This window comes from Capsicum annuum, chromosome 11 (assembly GCF_002878395.1).
Source record: "Capsicum annuum cultivar UCD-10X-F1 chromosome 11, UCD10Xv1.1, whole genome shotgun sequence".
NCBI classification, from domain to species: Eukaryota; Viridiplantae; Streptophyta; class Magnoliopsida; order Solanales; family Solanaceae; genus Capsicum; species Capsicum annuum.
Window position 1 is genome coordinate 217,904,827 of NC_061121.1, and position 23,228 is coordinate 217,928,054.

A 23,228-nucleotide genomic window follows, 5' to 3' on the forward strand; every position below is an offset into this window, starting at 1 on the left:
ATCGGAGGGAGAGAGAGAAGAAACAGGGGAGAGAGATCGAGAAAAGAAGAGAAAAAGAAGACAAAATTAATTTTTTAATTTTGAAATGGAAAAATTACAATGTAATTTTAATGAAAATTTAAAAAGGGTTCAATGTAATGGAAAATCATATTGTTGTTGATATGGAAGAAATTTTTTTCAAAAAAGGAAATTACAATAAATTATGGCTTCTCACTCTCCTAATGAATAATGTATTACACATGCCAGCCACATTAGCGATTGTGTTCAACTGATACGTTTTGTGAAGGAATAAAGGGTTCAATAGGTATCTGTCTTAATTGAGGTGTCTATATGAGAAAAGTGAAATAGTTAAGAGATTTGTTTGTATATGTATTTAGCCTATTTGTTAGCTGAATTTTCATATGTAGCGATTTCTTCCCAATTTTTTAGTTCACACTCATTTTAATTTTTATTTGTAACAATTAAAATGAAATTTAAATGTACCTCACTCAGTATAACAATCATGAAACTTTGTTATTTATGTATTAAAAAACTAATAATATTATTATTATACATAAACATAGTAAAACAAATAATTATTCATTGACATGATTGCGTGTTCCGTAATTTTACTATATTATATTATCATTATTTGGGGACGCAGATATATACATAACACTTAAAAGTTAGTTGGGGAAGTCCCCATTATACTCATTTCTTTAACTACACTAGATTCTTATAAATAGCGGTTATATTATATATTTATAAGTTCTAATTCTAAAATTCTGCCCCAAAAAAGAAAACCCTATATCAATGTCGGAATTACCAACAATCTCCGACGCCGGCGAATTATCACCGGCGACAACTTCCCGTTCCGTCACCGACACGATTAACGGTTCACACCGTTTCGTAATCGAAGGTTATTCATTAGCTAAAGGAATGGGAATCGGAAAGCATATAGCAAGTGATACTTTTACAATCGGAGGTCATCAATGGGCGATTTACTTCTATCCAGATGGAAAAAATCCGGAGGATAATTCGACGTATGTGTCGGTTTTCATTGCCTTAGCTAGTGAAGGAACGGATGTTAGAGCGTTGTTTGAGTTGACGCTTGTGGATCAGAGTGGGAAAGGGAAGCATAAGGTGCATAGTCATTTTGATCGGTCGCTTGAGAGTGGGCCTTATACGTTGAAGTATCGCGGCAGCATGTGGTAAATTTTTTTTTTTGTTGTTTGATTATGTAATTGAAATAGTTTTTGTTTTCTAGGTGAAAAATGGAGTTGTGTTTTGCTGTGGATATAGTTTTTTTTTTTTTTGAATTTTTGTGATTAATTTGGAGTGAAAAAAGTGAAAAATGTGTTGTTGTTTGTGTAATTTAGCTAATTTTGCTGAATATAAGTGGTGTTTGATCATGTTTCGTTGTGAAAAATTGGAAAAAACTAGTTTTTGTTTTTGAAATGAAAAATGATAATTTGGAAATTGGAGGCCGTGTTTGGACATGAAACAAATTAGAGTTGTTTTTGAATGTCTGTGAGTATTTTGGAGTGAAAAAAGTTAAAAAAGTGTTTTTTCCTTTTATCCTGATGGAAAAATCCGGAAGATCATTCGATTTATGCGTCAGTTTTCGTTGCGTTAGCTAGTGAAGGAACGGATGTTAGGGCGATGTTTGAGTTGATTTTGATTGTTCAGAGTGGGAAAGGTAAACATAAGGTTCATAGTCATTTTTATCGGTCGCTTGAGAGTGGACCTTATATGTTGAAGTATCGTGGCAGCATGTCATAAATTTGATTTTGTAACTTTGGATAATTTTGGTGAGTATATGTGGTGTTTGATCATGTTTTGTTGTCAAAAATTGAAAAAAAAGTAGTTGAAGTATCGTGGCAGCATGTGGTAAATTTAATTTGTTGTTTGATGCTGTAATTTGGATGATTTTGTTAAATGTAGTGTTTGCTTGTGTATGATTTTGCTTCGATAGCCATGGCAAATGAAGAATTAAACAACTTGTGTTGTTGCTCGTGTAATTTAGCTAATTTTGTTGAACATTGGTAGCGTTTCGCCATGTTTCATTGTGAGAATTGGAAAAAAGGAGTTTTTGATTTCTAAGTGAAAAAGGAGAATTGGATTAAATAATTTAGAGTTGTTTTTTGAATTTTTGTGAGTAATTTGGAGTGAAAAGGTGGAAACAGTTGTTTGTTGTTTTTTGGAATTTATGAGAATCCCAAAATTTTCCAAAATTGTATGGCCAAACATGTAAAAATAATTTCATGGCCAACCACCACCATAGTGTTTGCTAGTATCCATTTTTCCTTCCATAGGCATATCAAATGAAGAAAAAAAAAATTTAAGAAACGCTTGTATACCTTAGGGTATGGTCTAGTGGTTAATGAGGTGGTGCTGAGAATGCCGAGGTATCAGGTTTAAGTTTTAGAAAGGACAAAAACACTAGGTGATTTCTATGTGAAAAATGATACTCCTATTTGAAAATTGGAGTTGTGTTTGGCCACACATGGCGTTTGGCCATGTTCCATTGTGAAAATTGGGAAAGGTAGTTTTTGTTTTCTAAATAAAAAATGATATTTGGAAGAAGGATTTGTGTTCGGCCTTGAATATAAATTGAAGTTATTTTTGAATTTTTTTGGAGTAAGTTGGACTGAAAAAAGTGAAAATAGTTTCTTGTTATTTTCTTAATCTATGAGAATTAGGTATTTTTCAAAAATTTATGGACAAACATGTGAACTCGGAAAAAAAATTAGAAACTTTCATGGCCAAAAATCACCGTAGTGTTTGCTCGTATTCAATTTACTTCCATAGGCATGTCAAATCAAGAATTAAACAAAATACTAGTTAAGTATTTAAGATGCGTTTGTGTACCTAAGGGTGTGGCCTAGTGGTTAGTGCAATGGGTTAAGAACCATGAGGTCTTAGATTTAAATATCGGTATGGACAGAAGTATTAGGTGATTTCTTTCCGCCTGGTACATGTAGGTGGTAGGTATAGGTGGATAGGAGTTACCTGGTACCTGATACCTGATGTTGGGAATGTAGGATTGGTGGATAGGAGTTACTTGGTACCAATTGCTATAGCTGGTGGGAGGTGGTAGGCATCGGTGGATAGGATGCTGGTGCGAGGTGACAGGTATCTGGTGGAACAATTATAAAAAATAAAATTTAAGACACGTTTGAGTGCCAATTTGATAGTTGCACAAATAAGAATGGTTAAATTAAATTGAAATTGATAACTAAGAGGGCTAGCATAATGCAGTTGTTCCTTTTCAGGAAAATAGTTAGTTTGAGTAGTCATATGCATAATGCAATAGCTGAAACAAATATTGCTTTGTTTGTTCTTATATCTAAATCAAGTCATCAGCATTTGGTGGACTTTGTTAACAACCCAAAAGCTAGTTACCGAGTTGGTTTTTGGTAGAGATAAACCCCACGGAAACATCATATTTTTTTCAAGTCAGTCATTGTATTTATTGCTTTTCTTAATGGACAAGTCAGTTATTGTATTTGTTGCTTTTCTTAATGGACAGGGCCCAGAGTATTTCATGAATCCAAAACATAAAAATATGTAATAACATAATCCTCCAAAGGATGTTTTTGTGCTCGGGAGTTAACCATAATTCTTCCGTGTATTTACTTTGTATCTCCTTGATGCCTTTTCAATATAACATCTTACTTCACAAAAGAAAACCTATTAACACAATCTTCCATATTGTCGTATTCTCCGTTCTGTTCCTCTTACTCACCAAGTGATGATTGTCTCATTGGTGCGATATTATGATGATTGAATTAAGAAAAATGGACTGGCATATAGGTGAGATATTATTATGATTGAAGGTGTAAGCATATCAGTTATCACCTACATCATATGGCATTGTAGCACCTTTTTGACCCTATTGATCACATAAATAGCACTTGTAATTAGTGTAATGAGCTTCAAAATCTATAGAGCTTTACAGTAAGGAACAAGATCACTATCCACCGAGTTTTGAACCGAGCACGGATTTCTGTTCTCCTAAAAAAAAGGGAGAAAAAACAGGTACACGGTGGTTGCACTAAAGTGGGTTAAAATAACATCTTCCGACTTGCGCTATTTGAATTTATTTTGGGCTATAATCGGGCTGTGTGCTCTGTGGGTCGCAACTATACTGATCGGGGTAGTTCTTCATCCATTGTAAGGTTGTGATCTCATTCCTTAAGTTGCAAAATTGCAGCTATTTGCTTGGATTCACGGTCTTACTCTTACACTGCAATCGTACCTCTAAACATTGTGATTCCACCTCTTCATCTCAACTTTATGGTGGTCTCTAATTCACGCCTTAGTCCCTTTGACCTCTTCAAGGCTTGGGTGGACTTTGTGTATCTCCAAATCCCTCTTTTTGGGCTCCAGATGCATCTCAAAAAGATGAACTGACCTGGGCTTTAAAGCCACCCTTCTGCTGCTGCCTTGATTAATTCTTTAAACTTATGCAATCCGGCTTGTGTTCTTTGGAAAGTTTTACGTGGTTGATCTTCATCAGCTTGAGTGCAATATGGTAGTAAGAATCTGTGAAACTCAATTTCCTTATGCTTGTTTGGTGCTACAGAAGTAAACAGACAATGGATGTTTTTGAGCGGATCTTAGATTAAGCTGAATACCTATTCTTTTTGTATTTATAGTGTAGATGTATTTTTTTGTTTTGGAGTCACACTATGAAGATTGAGATAGGGTGGTCGAGCGGAGGTTGAGGAGGATCGTGTCTATCTCTGAGAATCAGTTTGAATTTATGCCTGGTCGCTCGACGACAGAGGTAATTCAACTCGTGCGGAGGCTAGTGGAGTAGTATAGGGAGAGGAAGAGGGACATACATATGGTGTTCATTGACCTGGAGAAGGCGTACGACAGAGTCCCTAAGGAGGCCCTTTGGAGATGTTTGGAGGTTGGAGGGGTCCCTGTGGCGTACATCAGATTGATTAAGGACATGTATGATGGAGCGAAGACTCGGGTGAGGACAGTGAGAGGAGATTCAGAGCATTTTTCTGTTTTGACAGGGTTGCACTCGGGATCTACTCTTAGCCCGTTTTTATTTGCCTTAGTGATGGATGTTTTGATGTGGCGTATTCAAGGAGAGGTGCTGTGGTGTATGCTATTTGCGGATGATGTAGTTTTTATTGATGAGACGTGGGGAGGTGTTAATGATAAGTTGGAGGTTTGGAGACAAACCCTGAAATTTAAAGGGTTCAGGCTGAGTAGGACCAAGACGGAGTACTTGAAATGCAAGTCCAGTGAATTGGCGCTTGAGGACAGGATGGTAGTGAAGATGGATTCTTATGATATTTGTAAGAGGGATAGTTTTAAGTTTTTGGGTCTATTATTCAGGGGAATTGAGAGATTGACGAGGATGTCACGAACTGAATTGGGGCAGGGTGGATTAAATGGAGGCTTGCCTTGGAAGTTTTATGTGATAAGAAAGTGCCCCCAAGCTTAAAGGTAAATTTTATAGAGTGGCAGTCCGTCCGGCCATGTTGTATGGGGCTGAGTGTTGACCATTTAAGAACTCTCATATTGAAGGTGGCAGAAATGAGGATGTTGTGTTGGATGTGTGGACTTACTAGGGGAGATAGGGTTAGGAATGAGACTATTCGGGAGAAGGTGGGTGTGGCTTCGGTGGAGGACAAGTTGCGAGAAGTGAGGTTGAGATGGTTTGGTCATGCGATGAGGAGGGGCACTGATGCCCCAGTTCTTAGGTGTGAGAGGTTGGCTTTGGATGGTTTCAAGAGGGGTAGAGGTAGGCCGAAGAAATACTGGAGGGAGGTGATTAGACATGATATGGATCAACTATAGCTTACTGAGGACATGACCCTAGGTAGGAAGTTATGGAGAACGCGAATTAGGTTAGAGGGCTAGTGCGGGTGGGTGAGGCGTAGCTAGTAGATAGGAGTGCTTTGGTTGCAGCCGTGCTAGTAGTCATAGGAGAGTTGGGGTGAGGTGTGTGCGCACGTGATGGTGTAGAGTACTACTTAGTGGGTGTTTTCTTTTTTGTTATTTCATCTCGTGGCTTATTTTATTACGACTTTGTTTATTGTCTTTTGTTCTGAGCTGGGGATCTATTGGAAACAACCTCTCTACTTCTTCGGAGGTAGTGTGGTATGGACTGCGTACATTTTACCCTCTCCAGACTCCACTATGTGGGAATACAATGGTTATGTTGTTGTTGTTGTTGTTTTGATGAAGTAATGAGTTTCATTAAAAAGAAAGCATCACAAAGATGCAAAACTACAGAAGGCATAGTTACAAGGAGATGAAAATGACAAAAGTAAAAATCAAATTTGAATAGCATAAAGAAAATACTAGACAAACTGTGGAGGGACTTCTTGTGGTTGGGCAACAAGGAAGGAAAAGGTATTCATTTAGTCAAATGGCAAACTGCTCAACTCAGCAAACAATCAGGGGGGATTGGTATCAAGAATTTAAGGCACCAGAATAAGTGTTTACTTTCAAAGTGGCTTTGGAGGTTCGTCAAAGAAGATCATGCTTTATGGAAAGAAGTTATTACTAGTAAATACGGTCAAACCTGACCGGTGGGTTTCCAATACAGTTACTAGTACTTACGGGGTCTTTGTTTGGAGGACAATTAGGAACTTATGGCCTAAGTTGTCCGAGAACATTTGCAACAAAGTGGGAGAAGGAACCAAACTCTACTTTTGGAAGGACAAGTGGATTGGTCAAGAACCTTTAATGGATGCTTACCCTGACCTATTCTCTTTTTGTGGTAATCCTGGAGCAACAATTGCAGAGACCTGGTCTCCTCAAGGATGGAACCTTACATTTAGAAGGCTCCTGAATGATTGGGAGGTTGACAGAGTTGCTATGCTGCTACAGAGCCTGGATGATTTCCCTGGCTATAATGCAGAACTAGACAGTATAACTTGGAGACATGAAAAGGATGGGAGGTTTGTCAGTAGGGAGACTTTATAAAAGAGAGCTTTTGGTACAACCAATGGACCATGGAGACAAATATGGAAATGTAACATTCCAACCAAGGTGAAGTACTTCACATGGTTGGTCTGTCGGAGAACTTGCTTGACTCAGGAAAAATTGAAAAGAAGGGGTTTCCAAATTGTCTCCAGGTGTTTCTTCTGTAATGAACAAGAGGAAACAAACAGCCACTTTTCCTTCATTGCAGAATCACTTCCCAGATATGGCACATGTTCCTCCACCTAACTCAAGGACCCTGGGTAATGCCTGAGAACACTGCAGATCTTCTTAGCTGTTGGATGAAGAGAGGAGGGAGAAAAGCACAGAAGAAATGGTGGAACACAATTCCTTCATGCATATGGTGGTCCATTTGGATGGAAAGAAACAATAGATGTTTTGAGAATATTACTAACCCCATGCAGAGAGTCAAAGATTCTTGCATTAGTACTTTGTATTTTTGGTGTAAAGAAGAGGGTATAGATGAAGCAGGTCAGTTAGTAGATTTCCTAGGTTCATTGTAAGTATGACTTATTGGCACTGTAATTTTTTGGAGGTTGCCAAAGTCAAAAGCATCTAAAAATAGGTCAATCCAAACACCCTCTTAATACACAACAAAAGAAGTTCATGAGCTGCAAAACCGAATATTTCACCCAGGCTTTCATGTTTCCTGTTATTCAGCTATCAAGTCCATACTGTACTCAACCTGAAGCTACTCTAGACAGAAGGTTGGTTAAGAAAGGTAATAGAGCTGTTGGTCAAGTTCTGGTGAAGCATATCCTCAATGCTGAAGAATGCAACTTTACCTTAATCAAAAAAAATAAAAAAATAAAAAAATACTAGACGTTGGTGATTTCCTATCTAAATAGGGAAGCTTTTGTCCTTGTGATCTTTCAAAAAAAAAAGGAAGTTAACCTCTTCCATTTTAGCATGAAATTGAAAAAATGACAAAAAAGAAGAATCCTTGCGCGAGCAAACTTTTCTCTTACTTTTTTCTGTAATCTTTTATACTGAAACTGACGACTTTTCCTGAAGTAGTTTATCTATGTGCTATATAGGGGATACAAACGGTTTTTTAGACGAGCATTGCTTGAGACTTCAGATTATTTGAAGGATGACTGCTTAAAGATTAATTGCACTGTTGGAGTTGTGCGCTCTACGATAGATTGTTCGAGCTTGCATACAATTCAGGTCCCGGATCCGGACATTGGAGCACATTTTGGCATGCTTTTGGAAAACATGGAAGCCTCAGATATTATTTTCAATGTGGCTGGTGAAAAGTTTCATGCTCATAAGTTGGTAATGGCTGCTCGTTCTCCTGTATTCCGCACTGAAATTGTGTATAAACAGGATGGCAATGAGCAGGAAATTGTGGTTAATGATATGGAACCTGAGGTCTTCAAAGTGAGTATCTCCTTTGATCTCATTTCGAAACTTTATTATCTGTTTTTAATATCATCATTATACTTCTCCATCTATTTGGCTATAATGCTTCTTCATATTTGCTTTTGGCAAAATAGATTAGAGCTCTTTCAAACTAGAAGTGGAATTCTAACTCATTGTTCTTGGTAATTTTCTTGGACAAGGCTATGCTGCACTTCATATACAGGGATGCTCTTGTAGAAGAAGAGCTAGAAGCAACTAGTACTTCTTCTTCTACCCCCCGTATATCTGACACTATGACGGCAAAATTGCTATCAGCAGCTGATCGGTATGATTTAACACGACTGAGGAGGTTGTGCGAGTCTCATCTTTGCAAAGATATCTCCGTCAACTCTGTTGCACAAATTCTTGCTTTAGCAGACCGTTACCATGCTGCCGAGCTCAAATCAGTTTGCCTAAGTTTTGCTGCTGAAAATCTTGCTGGTACGAGAGATATATATCTGTATCATGCTCCCTTCTTTGTCGAGATCTCATGTTTGTAGATATAACTTGTTGCTTTCATCATCTGTTGGATTGGTTATGTTTAGTTATGTATCTTTGCTACGAGACATTGACCAAACACAAAACTCCTCATTTTGTCACATAGATAATGTTTGGCATGTCAACGTTCCTTCTCAGGTGTCATTGCCATCCACCTGCCTACCTCTTTTCTTTATCTCGATATTGTACTTTACCTGTAGTGGGCATGGATACAGTTTCAGTGTCCTTATGTGAGTATCATTTAGCATTGTTGTAGTTCATCGTACACGAGGATCCTTTTTAACTTATGTAGAGAAGGATCCAGAACTATGATATTGAGAGTAATCATTTTCAGTAGCTCGTGTGAGCTTAAGTGAACTTATATTACTGATTTACTGATGGAGTTTGTCCTATTATAAAGCTTGACTTGTTTACTTTGTTTTCCAGTATCAGTTACATACTCTCAGCATGCTTTTTCATTTATGCTTCAAAAGGAAAAAAAAGAGTCAATGGAAGAGATAATACTTTGTTTAGAACATTGATTTAGTTTGAGGCTGATTTAGTGCCGGTGGGTTTTGTGAAACATTGATACCTTGGCAAATTTTAGTGTTGTAAGACACGAACTGTTGGTTACATATTTGAGGTTGCCTTTTTGGGAAAATTCAGTGCTAAGGATTTGTGGCAGCTGATAATTCACAAATTTTATAAATTGAGTGATGGGGAAGGGAAAAAAATATCCTTTGTCGTAGTCCGTTGTATCAAATGTTCAGACATAATATAAGCATTTGTTTTGTGTGCCAAGGAGGCCTCTAATAGATTGAGATAATTTATGAGTACTTCTTCAGGGAAGGGAAAGGAACGGAGGGGAGAAATTAAGCTTGGTAGATGGGTGAAAGATAATGATCCATGTTAGTGAAGGGGCCTAAAGATGCAAAGGTTATCAACCTTCAGTGCGGCATCATTGGAAAGTCACTCTGGAGATATCCAGGATAATACAGTATTTTTAGGTTTTGATGGTTAATATAGCATGTTTAGTTTGAAATCCATGCAAGTTGAAGTTTGTGTTTTCTTCTCTAGAGCTAATCATTTTGTGACTGAAGATTGCAATCAAGCTGAAAAAAGAAGTATGCTGACTTAGTATTTTGGAGAAAGGGAAAACTGCTGTTGGAAAGCTTAGTCTATGTTCATTGACAAGGGAGTTCTCTCTTTTCCCTTCTATCTTCTCATGGAAACGCAGAGAAGACTGAAAGTTTATCCCCTGATCATGTAAAAGTTGCATCACCCGAGGCCACATAAGATCTCTCTCTCTCTCTCTTCGGGTTTCCCCCAATTGTTAATAAAATTATTTACCTTATCAAAAAAGGTGCTATGACATCTTTCTTTGCCTTCTTCCGTTGTACAACCACCCCCTCTGTACAAGTATAACTAGGCTGCAGATTATCCAGACTATATTCTGCAGCCAGCATACATACCAACAAGTCCAATATCAAAAGGACATCTTGTCTCCAGCTGATCCTTTTTTTGGTCACTTTGGTAGCTAGACTCGTGCTAGTGAACTTTGGCATGGATCCTCTTGTCACTAATTTTTTTTTATTTTTGGGTATCCTGTGAAATCCGTCTATCGGAAACAACCTCTCTATCTCACGTTGAGGTAGTGGTATGGACTGCGTACACTTACCCTCCCCAAACCCCCCCACTTGGTGGGAATATACTGGGTATGTTGTTGTTGTTGTTGTTGTTGGGTATCCTGTGAAATCCCCCAGGTATGGTGAGCACTCAAAACTTGGTGGATAATGGGCTCATGTACCCTTCTCCACTTCAAAACCAGGTTTTTATTAGCGTTAGAATTTGAACCCATTATGAATGAAATCAAATACTCATTATAACATGAAAAAATGCTCTCAGGCACTCTTTTCGAGGCATTGACTTAAGGTCCCTTCTGGACTTTGAGATTGTCTCCGGTGGACTTCTTCCACCGTAAAACACTCTCGTCCTTCTTCCTTAACTTCCTTCTCAGTTTCTGTTCCTTTTTTTCTTTACATCTACCATCCTCTCCTCATGAAAGGATGGAAAATAGGATCTATTTTCGCTGGGGGAAAATCCTACGACATCACCGAGCTTGGTATAACCGGGTAGAAAGTGGCAGATACCATCTGAGGAGAACGGTGTTGAGCAAAGATTCTCTTCTCTAGATTTGCAAGCGATTTTACGAAGCATCAGAAATGAGAGGGGGATCTTTTAAAACTTGGAAATGCAAAGACTATTTCACTAACATTTTTCTTTCTCCGAAAGCCAACAAATATGGAAGGTTTCTATCTTTGATTACAGTCAAGGGGTCAGAAAGAACAGTTATTATCATTCCAGAAAAGGCTTTTAATGCTGGTGGGGGAAACTTGCAGGCAAAATAAATACCTTCATTAATAGAGATTCAACCACCAAAGAAGTGTATATATACGAAGGGGGAGGCAGAACAGGCTGCAAACAAGGGGAACTGGAGTTATGGGGAGATGCTTCGAAAAGGGAAATGGACAAAGACAGAAACAAAGATAGCTTCACAAATAGAGGATTCTGCCGAAGGAGATGTGATAAAGGCGAAAGTCCATCTTGCAGAGAACGACATTTTGAACAGGTGCTTAGTCAGATTTTTCTCTGGCAAAGAGGACACCCACTAGAAATGAGGTGAGGCGTTGGGCTCAATAAACTTGGAAGGGAGCACAAGGAGTCTCGGTCTATGACATGAGCGGAGAAATCTTTCTTTTTGAATTCCATTCTAGGAAAGAAGCTGAACACATCCTGATGGGATCCTGGAAGAGACAAGGTTGTACGCTCAAACTTCAATGGTGGAATCCGACTGCCGGCTCTTTCCCTGCGAGTCATGAATTCAACAGGTGTTGGATTCGTGTGCTAGGGCTTCCTCTCCACCTCTGGTCCAGTTCATTGATGAAGGAAATAGGTGAAAAGTGTGTGGGGTGACTCGAAACAGAAGAAGAAACAAAACTAAAGAATCACATGAGATGGGCCAGAATTTGTGTAAAAGGTCTGGCAACCAAAATTCTGGCATCAATCGACTTCGCCGACGAGAATTATGTCTTTTCACTACCCATTTGGGTGGAATCACCTACCACCTACCGGAAAAGAGATGATAGCATTCATGCCGGAGAAAGACAGAAAACAAGGGGCTTCTTTCGAGGTGAAGGGTCGTCAGAAAATCCTAGGTCCATAGCATCTTGACAAGACAAGGATAAGGAAAGGGGTCAGAGCAATTCAAAATATAAAGTTGATAGTGGCCTTTTTGGGGAAAAATCCCACGTGTTAGTGGAACCCACTAGCTTTTCAAACCAACATATATCAGATGGGCCAAGGGCCGGACCTCTAAAACCAAAAAATGCTGAGCCTTTTTTAGATGAAATAAAAGCTTAGCCTCCGAAGCTGAGATATTGCTCGAACAACAAGAAATCAATCATCTGGGAGTAGAAATTCAATTGCATGCCGGAGAGGTAAATTCAACTATAAGGGGGAGGAAGGTAGTGAAGGAGAGATAGAAAACCAAAGCAATATGAATCAAATTACTCTTTTGGGGGATCCAATTCCAATTCATTTCGTCCCATCAAAGTGTAGTAAAAAAGCAGGGAAAAGAGCAAACCTATGGGTTTAACAAAACATTCTCAGACTTAGCCAAGAATTTGGGGTTGCTTTTGAGGGGTGTATAGAAGAGGCCACATCGTTGCTGCTCAAAATTGATCAAAGGAGAGAGAAGGAAGGCGGCCCAACAATAGGAAATCTTGACAAACAGATGGTTCCAAAGGAACTCAAAAATCTTATCTTTGATGTAAAATTCAAAGATTCAGAACCAAAGAGTGATTCAAAAAGCAGAGGAGGAAATAATCCATTCAGCCGTTATGAAGCTGAAAATTCTAGCATGAAATGTCATGGGGTTGAACAGGGAGGAGAAAGGAGAAACGAGAACTAGTTAGAAGTAGAATTCAACAGAAGGGAGTAAACATAATTGTCTTGGTGGAGACAAAACGAAATGGGACAGTGGGTAGATATATTCACCAATTGGGGGGAAATAGATGGATGGAGGGAGTATGGATGGAAGCTTTAGATCTAAGGGTGGAATTATTATCATGTGGGATAATAGGGCTTAGAGGGGGGAAGTAGTAGAGAGTGGCCGTTAGATGATTACTTGTAAACTTAGTGGGATCAACCAGTATTTAAATTGGTTTCTCATAGCTGTTTATGCATCATGTGATAGGACTGGAAGAAGGGATCTATGGGAAGAACTAGGGGCAATCAAGAGCTTGTGTGGGGGTCCTTGGGTGGTTTGTGGAGATTTCAACACAACAAAATTTCCTTCAGAAAAAACCAATTGTGTTAACTTATCCGGAGCAATGGCTGATTTCTCCAACTGCATAAATGAACTAGAACTCATAGACCCCCTCTTTTTGGGGGATCTTACACTTGGAGAGGAGGGGAAAATCACAGGAATGCCTCTAGAATTGACAGGTTTCTGTATTCTTTTCCTTGGGATGAAATGTTCACTCAGATTAGGCAAAGTTCTCTTCCTAGCCTTGGTTCTGATCACAATCCCCTTATTTTGACTTGTGGAGATGAAAACGGATGAAATGTTCACTCAGATTAGGCAAAGTTCTCTTCCTAGCCTTGGTTCTGATCACAATCCCATTATTTTGACTTGTGGAGATGAAAACTTTAGGAAGTCTTCCTTTAAGTATGAAAAATGGTGGTTGAATGTAGAAGGGTTCAAAGAAAAAGTCCAGGAATGGTGGTGTTCTTTTGTTGTGTCTGGTACTCCTGACCACATCCTGGCAATAAAATTAAGCTTATTAAAAGCCAAACTCAAAGAATGGAGCAAGGAGCATAGAGCGAACTGGAAGACAAGGAAAAGTATCAAATTGGGTGCTTGGAGTCCATCCAAGAGAACAGACCTCTAAATGATGATGAACAACTGATAAAGGCCCATTTAGCTATGGAATTTGAGGAGGTGGCCAGAAATGAAGAAATCTATTGGAGACAGAGATCCAGAGTCCAGTGGATCAAAAGTGGTGATAAGAACATTAAGTTCTTTCACAGAATAGCCACTGCACACAAGAGACTCAACACTATTGATTCCTTGCTGATCAATGGAGAGCAATCCAATGATCCTGTAGCCATTAAGGGCTACATTGTTAAATTTTATCAAGATCTTTACAAAGAATTAGAAAATTGGTGACCTGCTTTGAACCTTCATGAAGTACAGAACATTTCATCAGAGGAAAGAGATAGTCTTGAAGGAGTTTTTGAAGAAGAAGTATTGGCAGGGATAAAATTGTGTGCGGCAGATAAAGCCCCCGGTCCAGATGGATACATCATGGCTTTTTTCCAAGTTTTTTGGGAAACAATAAAGGATGATCTGTGGCAGACATTCCACAGATTTCATTCTCATCATAAGTTTGAGAAGAGCTTCAATGCTACTTTTGTAGCTTTAATTCCTAAGAAGGTTGGGGCTAATGATCTAAGAGATTTTAGACCCATCAGTCTAATCTCTGGTGTCTACAAAATCATAGCGAAGATGCTGGCTGAGAGATTAAAGAAGGTGATAAACAAGGTTATAAACAACCACCAGATGACCTTCATCAAAGGGAGACAAATAATGGATGCCGCTCTAATTGGTAGTGAGTGCATTGACACTAGGATTAGAGGAGATGTACCAGGAGTTATGTGCAAGTTCGATATAGAAAAGGCTTTTGATCATTTGAACTGGAATTTCTCGTTGAACACACTCAGACAAATGGGATTTGGATGCAGGTGGCTTAAATGGATGGAGTTCTGTATTAATGGAGAACCTGCGGGTTTTTTTCCAGCTGAAAGAGGTTTGAGACAAGGGGATCCCCTATCTCCTTTCCTATTCATCATAGCTATGGAAGGGCTGGACAATCTGATGAGAAAGGATGCAACAAGCAACTGGATAAGGGGTTTTACCATTAAAAACAGGAACAGTGAAATTATGGAGGTGACCCACCTATTGTATGCCGATGACACCATGGTATTTTGTTAAGCTGAAGAAGAATAAATTTGTTTCCTTAGAGTGATTCTGGTTGTATTTGAAGCTTGCTCTGGGTTGAAGGTCAACGGAGAAAAAACAACATTTTTCCGGTCAAAGAGGTTCAACAAATTCACGCTTTTGCAGATATTTTGAGGGGTGAGACAAAGGAGTTGCCCACTACTTATTTGGGAATGCCTTTGGGTGCTAAAAACAAAGCTGTGAGTATTTGGGATGGAATAATAGAGAAAACAGAAAAAAAAAACTAGCTCTTTGGAAATCTCAGTATCTCTCCCTAAGAGGTAGAGTAGTTTTGATTACTGCAGTTTTAAATTCTTTGCCAACATATGTAATGTCTTTATTTCCCATCCCTGGTGAGGTGGTGAAAATTTTAGACAAGCTGAGGAGGCTCCTCATTTCTTGAGGCAAGGAAGCAAGATTGAGTAGAGCTTCAACCTTGTGAATTGGAGCACAGTTCAGCAAAGCAAGAGTTTTGGAGGTCAGGGAGTGAGAAACCTAAAACTTCATAGTAAGAGTTTGCATTTAACCAAGAACCTTCCACAACCTTCCTTGTGGAAGGAGATTATTCTACATAAATATGGTCTAGAGGGGCAGTGGTGCACTAATAAGGTGACTAATACTTATGGGGTTGGGGTTTGGAAGTCAATCAGGAATCTCTGGTTGACTTTCAAGACTCACACTAAAGCTAGAGTTGGTAGGGGAGACATGGTACTTTTTTGGAAGGAGGACTGGAGTGGTCATGGATCTCTCCAATCTCTTTTTCCTGGACTGTTCTCTATAAGCTTGAATCCAAATTGCGGACTACAAGAAGTGTGGACTCCTCAAGGGTGGAACCTGACCTTCAGAAGATTCCTAAATGATTGGGAAATACCATGGGTAACTGATCTTCTTAATTTAATTGGAGACTTCCCCGACACTAATTTGGATCTGGACAACCTCATTTGGAAGCACCACAATGATGGAATTTTCACTGTTAATAGGTTATACAAGAGGGGATTGAATGAAGCTGCAGGCAGATCAACCGGACCTTGGACTGCTATTTGGAAGAGTGTAGCCCCTACTAAAGTAAAGTGCTTTACTTGTCTAGTAATTAGGAAAGCATGCTTGACACATGAGGCATTACAGAAGAGGGGGTCCAACATAGCATGTAGATGCCTTCTGTGTAAAGAGGCACTAGAAACCAACAAACATCTCTTCTTGCATTGCAAAATGACATCACAAGTTTGAACAATGTTCACTTCCATTGCTGGAATTAATTGGATCATGCCTGAGCATACTGCAGATTTGCTGACTTGCTCAGCTGCCGGATCAAAAGAGGAGGAAGCAAGAGCCAGAAAAGATGGTGGAGGATAGTTCCAGCTTGCATCTGGTGGATCATTTGGAAGGAGAGGAACCAGAGGATCTTTGAAGGAAAAGATTCCACTATTCAGAAAATTAAGTGGAAAGTTATTACTTCTCTAGGTTTTTGGTGTAAAGAACAGAGTGTAGAAGAGGAAATCCAATTAGTGGACTTTATAGGTTCTCCGTAAGTAATCTTTTTTTCTTTTTGTAATCTTTTTGGAGGTGGACAACATAGCCCTTAATGCTAAAGAATACAATTACCAGTTTCAAAAAAAAAAAAAAGAATTTGAACCCATAATGCGCTTAAGTCACACATCACACGTTCAGTCTAAAGCCCGAGGGTTTCCACTTATCATTAAACTTATTGATGCAAACTTACTATTATCGGTCCTAAGCTGGGGGTCTATCGGAAACAGCCTCTCTACTTCACTTGAGGTAGTGGTATTGTTTGCATACACTCTCCCTCCCCAAACCCCACTACGTGGGAATACACTGGGTATGTTGTTGTTGGTGCAAACTTAAGTTCAGTTGATGATGAGTTTATAAGTTAATACGTCTTGGGTTTCTTTATTAGTCGCTACATCCCCTCAAATTACACCTGCAACAATCGTGAAATCAACTAGTCAGTGCCTTGAACGTGAGGATGTCCAATGCGAGTAGAAGATCCTGAAAGAATTACAGCACCATCATTTTAACTTATTTTAGGAAGGGAAGAAGGTCAAAAACAATAGCTAGCTGCTAGCTTGTGTAGTTAGGTGCAATGCATGGATCTACTAGAATTCTTTCTGTCACTCTCTGTGGGTATTGTGTAGGCCGCTTCTAAAGTAAATTTTGACTTTTTGTTCTAAACAAATTTTCTGATAAACCACTGAAACTGATTAAGACAATAGAAGTTTCTATAGAAGAGGGAAAATAATTTGAGTCTTCTGAACTCTTAGTAATCCATGCTACTCTGTGAGTGATTGCTATTTATTTGGATGTTGTTATGAATGCGATTTTACACATTCCCGTCCCGTGCTTATGCTAATGTGTGAAGCACTGTCATTAAGTAGTCAGGCTTTCACAGTTCCACTAGTGTCACTGTTTAGTTGGATTTTACCTATATAAAAGAGTTAGGTTGGATTTGGAATACTTATACTACATCTGCAAATAACATATTTTGAATTTGCATCTTTTGTGTCCAGATGATGATGATATGAAATGAGCATACATTGGTGGGTTTGGGGAAGAATGGTATGTTCTCCGTCAAGTCCCTTTATGAGAAACTTTTGGTTAGGGAAGAGGAAGTTTTTCCTTTTAGTGCAGTCTGGATACCAAAGGTTCGAGGAAGATGTTTTCCCCCCACTTGGCTAACTACTAGAGGATGATCTTTTGATGGTAGAAAATCTTAGAAAGTGGAAGGTTGTCCGCATCAACTGGTGTTATGTGCAAGGACGCGGGTGAGGATGTGAATCTATCTATCATTGTGGTCATACTTTTGAGTTTATAGTGGGATACATTTTGGTGGTCTTGACACTCCTTGGGCAATGCCAAAAACTGCGAAAGAGTTGATGTTCAGTTGGAAGAGTGGGAGAAAGAGGAGGATGCGGGGGTTGGAACCTGATTAATGTGGTTGGTGTGGAGAAAGAAGTAGGAGAGCTTTTGAGGAGGTGGAGTCCAGCTTTTCTCAATTAAGGAGTGGTCTCCGATACCTTGTTTTCTTTTGGTACACCATAGAGTTCCCAATTATATAGAAGACTGGGTGGAGTTTGTAGAGGATCATTTCTTTTGTAGATTCTTCACCGTTTGGTATACAGTCAGTTTTTTGGCTATGTTTATGAATGAAAATACATTTACTTGATTAGAAAAAGAAGAGCTTATAGCTGATCCAACTTGTATGGGACTTAGTGTAGTTGTTATCTTTGTGTTCTGTACTGTCGTTGCACTAAAGATTTCCATTAATCTATTTCTTGTGTTTTTGGCAGCTGTTATGCAATCAGATGACTTTGAATACCTTAAGGAGAACTGTCCCTCTCTTCAGTCAGAGCTTCTTAAAACCGTGGCAGGTTGTGAGGATGATTGTAGCAGTGGAGGTGGAAAGTCTAGAAGTGTTTGGGCACAGCTTTCAGACGGTGGCGACACCAACGGAAGGAGAGTCAGGCAACGGACCTGATTTCAGATATAGGAAATTGTTAAATTTGTTTTATTGTGTATGTATATTGGAGGAGGATATGCTGGAAATGTCATGAAACTAGAAAAATAATACTAATAGAAAGGTAAATGTTCATTAGTTCTCTGTAGCATCTTTGATAAACGTCTCGTGTGGTGTAACCTGAAAGTTGCTAAATGCACCAATTGGTACCTTTTTGATGACACCGAGTTCTGGTTTACGTTGGCTAGTTAAGGTAAAACTTGATCTGTAAATCCTCAATGTAAGGATAGTGTTGTTTGCATTCAAGCATGTTCTTGTATAGTAAAAAGATGTTGGATCAGCTTTGTTTTACTGATATTGTTATCATTTAGGCTTTTGGATGAATTAGCAGTAGTTACGAGTTTCTAATTGTGTTGTTGGAAGATAAAATACTGTGAAAGAAAATATGTATCTTACCATTTAGTGCTTTCTATTGATTGTTTCTGAAGAGAAGTTAATCTAGTGATTTTTGACCTGAAAAAATAGTTTTCTGTTCTACTTTGCCAGCACTTCTTGTTATTGAAAACTACCTTAATATCTGGAAAGACAGACATTTAAGTTTTCCGCACGATCTTTGATACCTGCTTTGGATGTGCTGAGTTCATTTAGTGGTGAAACCAATTTGACCAATTCAGTAAAACTGTATCTGCAGTGGTATAGGTACTGTTTAATATCCCACAAACAGGCTTCAGCAGTATTGAAGATGGCAAACAGATTAACAAACTATAACTAACTAAGACTAATGTTACTAAAACAGGAGGTTTGCAGAGGATATTACATTTTTATCAAAATTTTGTTCAGAAATCATGCTCTCGTTGAGGTTCAGAAATCATACACAATAACCCATCATCCATGCACAACAATCGCGTCCACAACCAGTTGATGTGGCTATTCAGTTAGCCATTTGCTTTCAGTCCCTGCTATAACCATAAAAAAAGAGCAGACACAAACGCATATTTGACTTCTTTATGGTTCTTACCACATTCTGTTGTGGGGAATGTATCATCCTAGCTTTCTCTTGATCAACATCATATCCTTCAAAATCATAAAAAAAAAAAAAGGCATAAACATATGTACACTTGCAACTGTGCAGATAGTAAACCATTCTCACCATTCATTGTTGCTATGACTGGTGCTTGTCCAATGAACCTCACCAGGGGTGTATTCAAAAAATACCGATGCAATAGAGTGACCTGAAGGGGAGATTGGATCAGTGTAAGTTTCCCACTGAATCTCTCGGAGACTAGGAAACAAATTAGCCATCAGAATAAGTCTCCTAATGTGAATAATTCATTGAAGCTTTGGATGTTTGTGATCCATAAAGTATGGCGTAAAAAAAGCCATTGTTTCGAGGTGACAAACTGCATGAATAAGTATGCTCATTTGGAGGAGACTGAATCAAAGTATTGGAAGACTCCATAGAAGGAAATGGGGAAGGTGAACCCCAACTCGCCATCTGAGTTTGTTCGAAGGGAACTCATGCTTCTTAGGCCATTTGGGCTCTGAAGAAGAGGAGTTGCCATTTAAAGGGGCATGGCTGCCACAAATTTCACCCCAAGATATCAGATTATGAGTGTATTAGTCTCAGAACTCTTCTTAAATTTCTCTCTTGTCCATTTGTTTTTAAGTTGAGCATTTTCTTGATTTCACATTGTAGCTTTGTATTCTTTCCCTTTTTTCTATGCTTTTGACGCCTCCAAAGTGAAGAAACTAGATTATTTTGGTCATATATGTGTGTCTATCTTGTGGGTGTTGATATTGTTGTTGTGGTTTTTTTCTTTTCTTTGTGAATTTGGAGTTTTAAGTCGTTTCTTGGTTCAATTCTATTGAATTCTTGTTTTTTTTCACTATTTAGTTCATGGGTGTTTGTTTTTCTTGTTTTCTTGAGAAAATCATTACCAGTGGTTTTGCTTCAAAACTTTGTTGGCATTAATTCAGGTAAAAACCTAAATTGCTGAATTGGGGTTATGATTAATGTTTTATGGAAGCTCAATTACTTTATAGCTTCAACTTGTGTTTTAGCATTTTCTTTAAGATTTATGTTGTTCCTTTGTTGTATAACTGATGTTTCCATCTTGAGCTTCAAGTTAAGCTGCGTCATTATGTGTTTTTGGTGTCAGATTTTGATATTAAAATCATTTTGAAGTTGAGCGTTGAGCTTTTGCTTTGTAAACTCATGTTCACTTATTTTGGTCATATTTGTAAATTTAATTACGTTAAATTTTAGCTTGAGTTTGTTCTGTTGTTAGCATTTTATTTAAGATTTATGTTATTTCTTTGTTGGTATAACTGAGGTTTCCATCTTGATCTTTGAGTTAATCTAGATTTTTTTTTGGGTGTTCGATGTGATATCAGTTACAAAATATATATAGACTCATTTTCTTATATTATATAAAATCATAAATAGGTTGTAGGTCTTTATGATTTCACCTTTGTATCTTTCCTTACTTAGCTTCTAATGTTACTGTATTTATACATATTTACCTATTGAATAATATACATGTGATTCTCTCCAATTAGTTTACATTGTATTAGAGCCTTACTGGAGGTGTGAGATTTGAATTATGTGAACGTCACCACTAGCGAGTGTCGGAATTACCAATGCCTTATTTTCGATTTATGTGACTTCAAAATTAGTTGTCACCAAACCAAAACTCATACAAACTTAACTGGAGGTGCGTGCTCAGTTGGGGAACAACCAATAAAAGGTCTTTTAGATCCAAAAGAAATGGCATGACTGGTTGTTGGAGAAGCACTCACAGATCTTGTTTGGGTGAAAGTTAACTTCGAGTTAGCCTGCTCTTTTCTGAAGAATCCTACACCCACGGACATATGGCCTGGCAGAACTGCCTAGGGAGAAACATCTCCCTCTAATCCTCCATTACCCAAAATCTGGTGGCCAGAGGAGATGCGAGTTGAAACTCACGCGTGATGAAAACACCAAAGATTGTCTAGCTCGAACCACGCGTGAAGGTGCGCCGTGGGCCAATCTTGGTCTAGCTTACTGATTTGGTATTGAATTGAGTTCACCCTTGAGATTTCAAGTTGATTTATGATGGTTTTATGATCATTGGAGCACTTTTTGAAGAATAAACATCTTTTTTAAATAAACTTGTGGTCCATAAAAAAAAAAAAAATCCAATAAGTACAAGTACTTATAATTCAGATGAGGGTATGTTGTACTTCCCTTACAAACTTGTCGCCACTATCTCAAGATGCTTCCCAGTTGCTACCGATGGAACTCCAATATCAAGATGCTTTTTCTTTGGGTGATCAGTATACTGGTGCCATGGACTCCACTGATGATTCACTTTCTATCATCTTCACTGTTACTTGGTGAGCTTTCTTGCTTCTTCACTTTTTTTTCTTGATGATTTCTTCTAGATCTAATACATTTTTCGTCAGGTGGTTGGGATTTATCTCCAAGGGACAAGACACACACCTCTTGGCTGATCAGCTCTGGTATATCAGGTATGTTCCACACTTCTCTCTTCCTCTTTAGTTTTCCTCTTCCTTTGTTTCTTCCTATAGCTTCATGCTTTTTTCGTGCCTTCTTTGCGGCTAGACTTGAGTAGTTGCAGCTTATCTGCTACAACATTGAAAGACCCAACTGTTTCAACTTTTTGGTGAAGTTTTTTGATAGCTAGAGCATGTAGTTCTAGCTTTTATTTTCACACTGATGTTTCCTTCCAGCCATACATTATTAAACTCCTGGATGTGATTTCTAATAGCTCTGTTTATAACTATGCCGTAAATATTGTTGCCTATTGTTTGGTATATGATGCATTGTGATGCTTCCTTTTTTTGCTTCTTATTCATCTCTGCTGATGTGTAATTGATTTTACGAGTTCTCATCCGTAGATAAGGAAATTGTGCTTTGTCTATGTTAAGTGCACCTTAAATTTTTTAGTAGGAAGATCTTGAAATAAATGATATTGCATTAACTACCGAGTTTCAATCACTTCATTAGCTAAGTAATTTTCTACACTATTTTCTTCTCTAAAAATGTGAACTTTCTGTGCATGTGTTTGTTCGATTCTCTTCCTGATGTCCTCTACTCTTTCCACTAATTCCCAAGGTGCTCTTCATTTATTTTGAATCATATTTTTGAGATTGAGAGATTCAGTTTCAGTTGTGAATTCCTCTATTCATTCTCTTGGCAAAATATAATTGCTTCAAGGATTGCTAAGGCCTCTACCTCAGTATTTGTTTCCATCCCTATCCCTTTAGCTCTAGCATAAATTAAGTCTCCCCTATCATCTCTTATACAAAATCCAAAGGACTCATACCTAAATTCTGTCTACTAGCCCCATTTGTGTTGTTTTTGACTTTGCTAGGATCTGGTGGGTCCAAAGTTACATTGTAATAGTGCAACCTAGGCTTGTATATCCTTGAAAACAGGAATGGATATTTAGACATTATGTCCTCTTAAGCTTTCTAGGTAGCTTCTTCAATCTTATGTTTCCTCCATAGAACCTTCACAGAAGCCACATCCTTAGTCCTCAAATGACAGACATTCCTATCCAAAATCTTCATTGGGACTTCCTCATAATACAAGGAATCCAAAATACCAACACTCTCCAAAGGAATAACTAAGGAAGGATCGCTCACGCACTTCGTCAACATTGAAACATGAACGACCACGTGGATAGAACCCAAACTCAAAGGCAACTCCGACTCATAGGCCACGTTGCCCACTCACCTCAAAATCAAGTAAGGGCTAACATAACGGGGACTAAGTTTCCCCTTCCTTCCAAACGTCATCACTCCTTTAATGGGAGATACCTTAAAGAATACTCAATCATAAACATCAAACTC

At 38.4% G+C, this 23,228-nt stretch overlaps 1 protein-coding gene across 2 annotated transcripts; it reads left to right on the top strand.

Moving 5' to 3' along the window:
* The first annotated feature begins 676 nt into the window (after window positions 1–676).
* Window positions 677–18,711, top strand: LOC107847813 (BTB/POZ and MATH domain-containing protein 4-like). 2 transcript variants are annotated; one of them, XM_016692318.2, is made up of 5 exons: window positions 677–1,190; window positions 7,995–8,340; window positions 8,523–8,802; window positions 17,425–17,473; window positions 18,205–18,343. In XM_016692318.2, the coding sequence occupies exons 1-4, from the start codon at window positions 793–795 to the stop codon at window positions 17,442–17,444; spliced, it is 1,044 nt and encodes a 347-aa protein (XP_016547804.1). In that variant the 5' UTR covers window positions 677–792; the 3' UTR covers window positions 17,445–17,473; window positions 18,205–18,343.
* Window positions 18,712–23,228: the final 4,517 nt, after the last annotated feature.